The 10,170-nt window shown below is 41.4% G+C and overlaps 1 protein-coding gene across 1 annotated transcript; it reads right to left on the reverse strand.

The window, feature by feature from the left end:
- Positions 1–2,140: 2,140 nt before the first annotated feature.
- On the reverse strand, positions 2,141–3,172 carry LOC123405478 (cyclin-F2-2-like). The gene has a single exon (XM_045099146.1). The coding sequence runs from the start codon at positions 3,170–3,172 to the stop codon at positions 2,141–2,143; it is 1,032 nt and encodes a 343-aa protein (XP_044955081.1).
- Between the last annotated feature and the right edge of the window lie 6,998 nt (positions 3,173–10,170).

The following is a 10,170-nucleotide window of genomic DNA, read 5'->3' on the forward strand; positions in this document are numbered from 1 at the left end:
TGGCCACTCAGGGATCGTGGGAGCTTAACCTCCTTTGGGGTCTTAAGATTCCTCTAAAGATTAGGATCTTTCTCTAGCAATGGGTGCGTGGGCGTCTACCTTCAGGGACCGAGGTACTGAAACACAACGACCCTAGTGATGGGATGTGTCCTCTCTGCAAGGTGGCGGAGGACACCAACCTCATCTTCTTGTAGTGCTCGACCACAACCTTTCCGCGGGGATGCCTTCAGGATGTTGTGGGTGGTAATTGGTCCCATGATAACCTTCCAGACCTATTTAGCGAGGTCCTCACAAACCCCTTCGCCTCCACCGAAGCCTGATTAGATACTAGCTTTTGTTTCTTTGGGGTATGTTGTGTTGTGCACCCGGCGGAACTTTTAGCGCTCTTGACTTCTTTTGCATGATGCTAGGATTCTTGGTGTGGTTGCTTTATAATATAAAAAGGTGGGGAACTCTTTTTCGCCTTTGTGTATGTGTGTGTGTGTGTGACAGAGAGAGAGAGATGGAGAGGGGAGGGAGGGAGTGAGGGGGAGGGAGGATAGAGAGAGAGAGAGAGATAGAGGGAGAGGGAGAGAGGGAGAGGGAGAGGGAGATATTCTATGGGTTATTGGAGTGTTTGATTTAAGTATTTTTAGGTGTCCTATTATGTGACTTTTCATTTTATGCTCCTTCTAGAGCGTGCATGTCTTCTATAGGATTTGGAGTTACTTGATAGCCTTCAACAATCATATTTCGAATAAATCAACGGTTTGTACAAGGTCCTGTGATGACCTTTTTCATGCGAATATATACCCCGAGTGAGTCTTCTTGGTACAAACTATGGTGACATAGGTGAGCATGTGCAAAGTGCGCACGATGTCGAGACCGTTGTGGTCTTAATGCATTAGTGGTTCGAACTTCCACCAAGGAGGACTAGAATGGTGTCAATCATCTAAACCTTGGGATACATCATTGTGCTTCCTCTCGTTTGCAACCTCCAAAACTAAAACACTTACTGTTGGCAAATTCGGTTGTTGTTAGCTTGCATGTGTAGAAGTTTCCTAAAACTTGCCAATCCTAAACTTTGGTGTAGAACTTTCAATATGACTATTCAGCCCTTATATTCCATTTTACAACCACTCAATCTGTCCTTCACATAAGAAATTGCATGTATAAGGATAGCAAGTAACTTAATGTGCTACACATATTGCTTGAGTGGACACATTAGTATGCTCATTGACACGGTAGGTTATGTGCCATTTGGTTCTTTCTGTGCCAGCACCATATTTCACCTATCACTAAAATTTAGAAACTTTCTTTCGGGGCTTGCTGCTAGGTCATTTTACCAGATCCTTTTTCGGGTAAAATCCCTCCTTAGTCCAATTAGGTGTCTTTGTGTTCTCAATATTTTGTCCAAAGGAACCATGTAAGAAAGTGTATTTTTTCCTCTCGGGCTCCATGGAGCCCGACAGTTCAAACATTCAAAAAATGAACTTTTGAAGTTCTAGAAAAAATATGAAAAAGATACACAAGTACTTATAGATGTGTACTATATGTGTACGGAAAATCATCACGAAATACATTTTTTGTGTCCTGTACAAAAAAGGAGAATCAAGTAATGTTATAATAAATAGTACGTGTGCTAGAAATACGTGATTTTGTTATTTTATTAGCTCGCACAAAAGATTATTTCATCATGAAACTTTGCAGGTAATTAGTATACATCCATACGTAAGTGTATTGTTTTCCAGAGATTTTTGAAATTTAAATTGAAAGTTTTGAAATTTTTAAATAAAGTGCTCCATGGAATTCGAACTCCATTAGGCACTTGTGCCTTGGAAAGCCTTTTACTACGTACATATCTTCACTATCATGACACCTCTCAAAATAAAACAAGCCATCACAGATGAGTCCATACACCACCTGAAGCATTATCATACATGTATGTCCAACCAAAACTAAACTTATAGGTCCACTTCTAGATTTTAATTTGTATGCGAAGAAAATGGGCAACCAAAATTACTCACTTTTTTAAACAATTTCGTAAAATCGAATGATTCAATCTGGTATGCCGTATAATTCAAAGGTAGCTTACCAATTGTACACCTGAACATCATTATTTTACAGCTCAAGATTGAATCATGCAAGTGGCTGTCCGCCCCTAAATCTCTAATTCTTGTTTGTCTTGCAAAAAAGCTGACAAGATCGCGAAGCGAGGATCGGGATTCATGATGTACAAGTACTCAATGCAAAGGATGAGGTCCGTGGGCTTGTACCCTGTCAGTTCCGTGAATTCCCTGTTCCACTTTCGAACCTGGCTCGCCATTGGGCCCAAGATCAGCCTGGCTAGAAAAACCGCCGACGCCGCCACGGCGGACGGCATGAACTGGAGGCATCTGTACTCGACCAGCGATTGTTCTGCGAGCTGATGCGCCAACGTCTGAACCTCCAGGTCGCGGTCTCCTTTGCTATACCTGGTGAAGTGGTCCACGAAGGTGTATGCCGTTGGTCCGCTGAGCTCGTACCGGAGCGCCGCCAACATCTTGTACTCCATGTCGATCACCTCCTTGCTGCTGGAGAACCCACAGTCGCGGGCAATTTTCGCGGCGTTCACCTTATATATGGTGGCCTGCTCCTCGTACTTGGCGGCAGTGAAGACGGCCGTGGCGGCCAGTAGATGGAGCTCATACTGCATGTGAGTCGGAGGCAAGGTTCGCTCCGACAGGACGCGGTCGACGTAAGAGACGGCACGGTGGAGCGTGCCGGGGGCCAGGCCGTAGTACCGAGTAAACCCATCCATCCAGATAACAAGGTTGGCGCGCATCGACGGGCTCACCCGATCTCCTTGCACGGTCTTCAGGTAGTGCGGCAACGGCGGCTCCTCGACGTTGTTCTCCAGCTTGCGGAGGTTGATGTCGATGTCGGCGTCGTAGTCGGAGAGCGGACGCGTGGCCGAGTTGTTGGATCCAGTGCTCCCGGAGACCGGGACGGCGCTGTCCTGGAGGAGCGATGGTACGGGCTCCTCCAAGGCCGCCTCGGAGTAGTGGTCGGCAGGTCGGAGTGGAGGAAGTGCATTGATGGCGCGGAGGTAATCGTCAATGTCCGCCGTCTCGGCGTCGCGGCCTAATAAGGCGACGGGGATAGGAGGGCCAGAAAGAAGCTCGGCGGTGAAAGGATCGAGGTGGATATCCATTGCGGGAAGGAGAATGCTGGGCAGGGGTGCATGGCGTCGACCTAGCTATTTGTTGAGGAATGCTCATTGCGCCAGAGTGGCTGCATCAGAACTGGAAACCGCGTGGGGTCACTCACTGGGTCCAGTAATCAGGATTTACCGATGCGTTTCTTTCCTTTTTCTCTTTTCTTTATTTATTTCGCCCTTGCTTCTTTCCCTTTTAACCAGATCGCGTTGCCGCACGACATCTGGCGATCTCGGCGCCATGACGACATGGTTAACAGCACATACCTGGTTCATTTTTGGTGTGTGGTGGTTATTTTACCGTGTACTACGATATCACTATTATGTTCATTTTCCGATCAGTGCAATGAGACTACTCTCAAAAGAGGACAACAAGACAATTATATCGGCTATCTACAACATCTCAAACTGATACTCCCTCCGTTCCAAAATATAAGATCTTTTAGAGATTCCACTAGAAGACTACATACGAAGCAAAATGAATGAATATACACTTTAAAATATGTCTATGTACATTCGTATGTAATTCATAGTGCAATCTCTAAGAGGTCTTATATTTAAAAACGGAGGGAGTATTTCATTATATTAAATTGGACCTACAAAGCATGCACCTTGAGACATTCAATAGAGACAACAGCTTCCAAAAATTCAGAGTATCTCTAGCCGACCCTTCAAATTAAGCCACTCAAACCGCACCTTAGAGCATCTACCGTCGGACACTTAAACCCGCCTCAAACGTCAGCATAATCCTTCGGAAACTGACCGGTCACAAAAATCGACTCAGCTGAATCCCTCATACTCATCTCACACGGCCAGACTAACCGACATCCCTCATATCCATCTTAAATATGAGGACGATATAAGGGCTTGTGGACGCATACGTGCATGTTCGGTCAATTCGTTACATAGGACGCGACCCCATCCTAGATCATCTTTTCTTTTTCTTTATTCATTCTTTTATCTCTCTTTTTGTTCTTCTCCACCAATCACTTTGCGTGTTCCGGCTATAAATGCTCTTACACTTTAACTTTTCATATTTGCTCAGCTAAAAAATAGTTCATGGTCGAACCCCTCAAACTTAACTCCCAAACATATTCCTTGTCAAGTCTTCTAATATTTTGTGTATGTATTACATTTTAACTACATATTTACACACATATTAAAGTAAAACCTAATATCAAAGTTCACACAATTAATGAATATTACAAATTTAGAGTTCACAATTCAAATTATTCAAATTCAAACACGCAAAAGGGTCAAATATTGTAAAGAGCATGACATAAGCCCAACAATCAAGCGATGCTACGAAGTAGACATTGATGCTCAACAAGATCATCTTGGAGTTGTGTCTGAACTTTGTGGTTCTTGATGCTTCAATGCGCTGTGATTTTTTTTTATCATGTTTACGTTGTCTTCCGGCTCGACGGGATCACCATATTGGTGATGTAACCAAAGTTCTCCGCCATGCCTCTCTTATATTTAACGATCATGACATGCAAGATGGTGCAACTTGTACTTATTTTCCATAGGACCTGTGGGTTTCAATGCACGGCAGCCATACAAGCAATGACAAAGTGCTTCCAAAGCACACCGAAAGGTACATGTACATATTTCCTTCTCGACGCTTGATGTGTTGCAAAGAGTGATCTCTTGTTGCCCAGCAGATTTTCTTGAAAGATGTGGCCATGGACGATAGAAGATATCTGCAAGGTACTAACCCATTATCTATTGACGGTCACCGGTAACATAATTACAAGGAGGCGCTTCTCCGGCAATAAGCCTTGTAGACAGTGGTTATATCAACAACACATACAACTCATTACGAAAATCTGGGAATCCAAAGAATGAAGGCGAGAGATCCTCTCATGTAATTGCCTCAAGAACGATTATTAGATCTTTTGAGTGCCCGGACAATTCTTCCTTGTCCATTGCATGCAATCAATTGATCCAAGTAATACTTGATACATCTTCAATGTATCTATATTTTTTATTGTTTCATATTTACATATTATCAATCATGTATACTTTATATACCATTCTACATTATTTTTTGGGACTAACTTATTAACTTAGTGCCACTTTATGTTTTTTTTTGCCTATATCCTTGTTTCGCAGAATAACCGTACTTCGATGAAAATCTATGGTCATTTTGTTGGACTATTTTCCGGACAACAAGAGACAATAGAAGCTCCGGGGAGGCATGAGACGATGCCCGAGGGGGGCACAGGCTCAGCTGGCGCGCCCACAGGGGTAGGGCGCGCAATGTGATCTTATGGACCGCTGAAGCTCCGGCTGATCTAATTTCAATTCAATAAATTAACAAATATTTGGATACCACTGTACCGACATCCGAAATAGTTTTATCACCGCCACAAGCCTTTACTTTTTGGCGATTTAATCGGGGACCTTTTCTAGTGCCCTGTCAGAGGAGGAATCCATACAGAAGCCACTTCATCAACCTCGTTGCCTCCATGATGATGTGTGCAGTAGCTAGATGGCTCTCTCTCTCACTCTCTCTCTCTCTCTCTCTCTCTCTCTCTCTCTATATATATATATATATATATATATATATATATATATATATGTATATGTATATACGAAAAATACATCTTAGCACAAGGGGTAGTTACCCGACATGTTCCATATACTATCATGCGATAGTATATATATTAATTTATTATTTTTATTATACTTATACATTATATATAAGATTTTTCAAAGTGAGTTACATGAAAAAATTTACAAGTTAGCCCATAATTTTTATTATATTTATGAAATACATATATTTTTATACGTAAAAAAGAACATACACAAAATATGATACGTACTACCAAAAAAATAGTATATATACACTACCTAAACATTATTATATACTACATAGTACGCGTACATACTCTTTGATTTGATAGATACTATATACAACATACAAAACGCAAGTGATGGTAACTACCACCGGTGATTGATAAAATTTGTCATATATATATATATATATATATATATATATATATATATATATATATATATATATATATATATATAGAAAGTCTATTGTCACCCAGGTGTAAAATAAGTTATTTTTCATCCAAGTAATCTTAAGATTGTTTTATAAAAAAATTACATTTGGAATAGCATTAGTTACATTAATATTGATTCATTAAGTAAAATTTGATGTAAAAAATGAAAAATCTAGGTTATAAGACTAGAAAAATCACATTTCATGTATATTTTACACTATGTTTTTATGTTTGTAATTTTATATGACATAAAGTATTTTTTATGTTGACTATATATTTTCTTACAGTCTCTTTTTACGTATGAAATAAGAAAAAAAATTGAAACATAAAATTATGGTGCATTGATGTGAAAATAGAGGGGGTAAATAATAACTATTCTATTCTTCACCCAAGGTGACGAATAGTCAATGCCTATATATATATATATATATATATATATATATATATATATATATATATATATATATATGGATCTCTTCGGAGACCTATTCGATGTAATTCTCACAATGTGTTTGTTGGGATCTGATGAATTCTGGGTTTATAATCAGATTAATCATTCAAATTAATTGTGGTTTTTAAATATACTGTGTGCAATTTTATAGCTATGTATGCTTTAAGATCTATGAGTTTTATTTGTCCAAGTTAGTGAGTACATCATCAATAGGAGTGGTGCATAATATTGAATTCAATCTTGTGGCATCCTTACTATGTGGCAGGAGAGATTGAAGGGCACACATTTCTTTTGCTACTAAGGATAAAATAATGGGATTTGAACATATTTCTTGATATTACCTTGTCTACATTATGTCAGCTTGCTTCAAGCGTTACTAGGTTTCTCATGAACTTAATATTTGAGATGCATGTTAGATAGCCGTCTTAGGGTGGAGTAATAGTAGTAGGCGTCGATACATTTAACGGTCTATTTGTCACTGTGTAATGCCCGTATATCAATTATGCCATGAAGAATCATAATCTTAACTACACGCTATATAATTTGTCAATTATCCAACATTAATTTGTTTAACCACGAGTGTTATGCTCACTAGAAAGATGACTCTAGTGAATGCTATGGCTCCCCGAGTCCTTTATCATTTAATAGAAAAACCTATCACTACTCACTCTTTTATTTATTTTTAATTTATTTTAATTATTTATCTACCACCATAAGAATTAATCCTTGTAATTGGCGAGAACAAGGGGATTGACAACCCTCTTGCCATCGTTGGGTGTAGCCATTTGCTTTATGTGTGTGTGTAGGTAATACGTTAAGGTTGTTTGTGTGTCATCTCCTTTTGGTTCGATAAACCTTGATTCTTAAATGAGGGAAACAATATATGTTACTGTACTACATCACCCTTCCTCTTCCACTAATGGAGAAAGGGCTAGCCACAACTCTTCTTTGTGGCGTGCCATTTCTCACCAACATCAACACTAATATTTTCAAATAGTGCCGGCGTCAGCCAAATTCATACACCATAACTATTTTCTTAGTGCTAGTGTTGCCAAATTAGGCCGAGTGTTGCACATTAGGCCCATTAGGCCTATGCGAGCACTAGTTGTTTTTAACCGCTCACTACCGCCGCACTAAAAAAACATATCGTCCTTTCATCCTCCTCTCGATGCCAACTCCACCCCGTCCTCCTTTCGATCCCAGCCGCCGCACCACCGAATGTCGCCGTCGCCCCTCATGATGTCGTCGTAGCCCCACCGGACGCCGCTGTGGCCTTCGGCCGATGTCACCGCCGCCTCCGCCCAACGCCTCCGAGCACTTCCACGGTAAGTCCAGCGCCCCCTCCCTCTCTCATTTTGCTTAGACTTAGGGTTAGTTGCTCGATGGTAGTAGGTATATTTCCTCCTTAACAAATTACTAAGCTTAATTAGCAAATGTGTTCCAATTGTTTCATGTAAAACACCTTAAAGTAATTGTCAATAGCTTTAGTATCACCTCCCAAATATCTAACCAGTTGGAGGGTAGGCGTCAATTATAGAGAGCCACGACTTTTGATCATAAGCCAGAATTTGCATCGTAAGTCGGAATTTTAGTCTTAAGCCAAAATTTTGGAGAGCCAAAACTTTGGGTCATATGCCAAAATTTGGGAGAGCCAAAACTTTTGGTCGTAAGATGGAATTTTGGAGAGCCGGAACTTTTTGTGATAGGCTGGAATTTGGGTCATAAGCCAGAATATTGGAGAGGTGGAACTTTTTGCCGGCTCTACTGGTTTCTCTAGGGATGACTCCTCTATGGCCTGCTCTTCCAGGGGAGGCTCTTCCTCAAAGATTTCTTTTATTTTGCTGAAGGGTGACCCGGAATACTGACTCAAACGAGCCTGGGCCCAAGTCAAGTTGTTGATGTAGATATCTCGGTGCCGACCCTTCCTCTGTTGGAAATATGCCCTAGAGGCAATAATAAAATAGTTAATATTATATTTCCTGTTTCACGATAATCTTTTATTATCCATGCTATAATTGTATTCAATAGAAACACAAATACATGTGTGGATAAATAGAAAAAATATTGTCCCTTGTAAGCCTCTAGTTGACTAGCTCATTGATCAAAGATGGTTAAGGTTTCCTAGCCATAAACAAGAGTTGTGACTTGATAACGGGGTCACATCGTTAGGAGAATGATGTGATGAAAAAGACCCAAACTATAAATGTACCATGTGATTGTGTTATTTTGTAGATATTGTTTTATGCATGTCAAGTATACATTCCTATGACCATGAGATCATGTAACTCACTGACACCGGAGGAATGCCTTGTGTGTATCAAACGTCGCAACGTTACTCGGTGACTATAAAGGTGCTCTACAGGTATCTCCGTAGGTGTCCGTTGAGTTAGCATGGATCAAGACTGGGATTTGACACTCTGTGTAAGACAGAAGTATCTGGGGCCCACTTGGTAATATAACATCACACAAACCTTACAAGCAATGTGACTAAAGAGTTAGCCACGAGATCTTGTATTACGGAACGAGTAAAGAGACTTGCCGATAACGAGATTGAAATAGGTATGGAGATACCAACGATCGAAACTTGGGAAAGTAACATACCGAAGGACAAAGGGAATGATATTCTTGACAATAAGATCTTCGTAGAATATGTAGGATCCAATATGGTCATCCAGGTCCCGCAAAAGGATATTGACCGGAGAGTGTCTCGGTCATGTTTACATAGTTCTCAAACCCGCAGGGTCTGCACAATTAAAGTTTGGTAACCGAAGGATATTCGGACTCCCGGATGAGATCTCGGACGTCACAAGGGTTTCCGGAATGGTCCGGAGACGAAGATTGATATATAGGAAGTATCCATTTGGCTTCCGGAAGGTTTTTGGGCATTACCGATAAAGTACCGGGAGTGACGAATGGGTTCCGGAGTTTTACCGGGAGGGGCCACTCACCCCGGAGGAAACCAAAAGGGTCCCAAGGGTGGCGCACCAGCCCCTAGTGGGCTGGTCGCTAGCCCAAAGGGCCCTAGGTCGATGATACGTCTCCAACGTATCTATAATTTTTTATGGTTTCATGCTATTATCTTGTCAAACCTTGGATGTTTTGCATGCCTTATATATATATTTTTGGACTAACTTATTAACTCAGTGCCAAGTGCCAGTTCCTGTTTTTTCCATGTTTTTGACCCCTTTTAGAGGAGATTTTGAAACGGAGTCCAAACGGAAGAAAATCCCCGAAAAGATTTTTTTGGAACGAAACAAGATCGGGGAACTTGGGAGCCAAGGCTGGGGAGCCCAAGGGTCCCACAAGCCCCCACCCCGCGGCCAGGGGGGGCGCGCCATCCGGGCTTGTGGGCCCCCTGGAGGTCCCCTGACCTAGGTCTTTCGCCTATATAATCCCATAAGTTCTAGAAAAAAATCAAGAGATCATCGAAAGTACTTTTCCGCCGCCGCAAGCTTCTGTCTCCGCAAGATCCCATCTGGGACACGTTCTGGTGCCCTGCCGGAGGGGGCATTCGGACGCGGAGGGCTTCT

The sequence above is a fragment of the Hordeum vulgare genome, chromosome 6H (genome assembly GCF_904849725.1).
Source record: "Hordeum vulgare subsp. vulgare chromosome 6H, MorexV3_pseudomolecules_assembly, whole genome shotgun sequence".
Classification (NCBI taxonomy): Eukaryota; Viridiplantae; Streptophyta; class Magnoliopsida; order Poales; family Poaceae; genus Hordeum; species Hordeum vulgare.

Coding starts and splice junctions, on each gene's coding strand:
- LOC123405478 (XM_045099146.1), bottom strand. CDS start 3,172: ATGGATATCCACCTCGATCCTTTCACCGCCGAGCTTCTTTCTGGCCCT.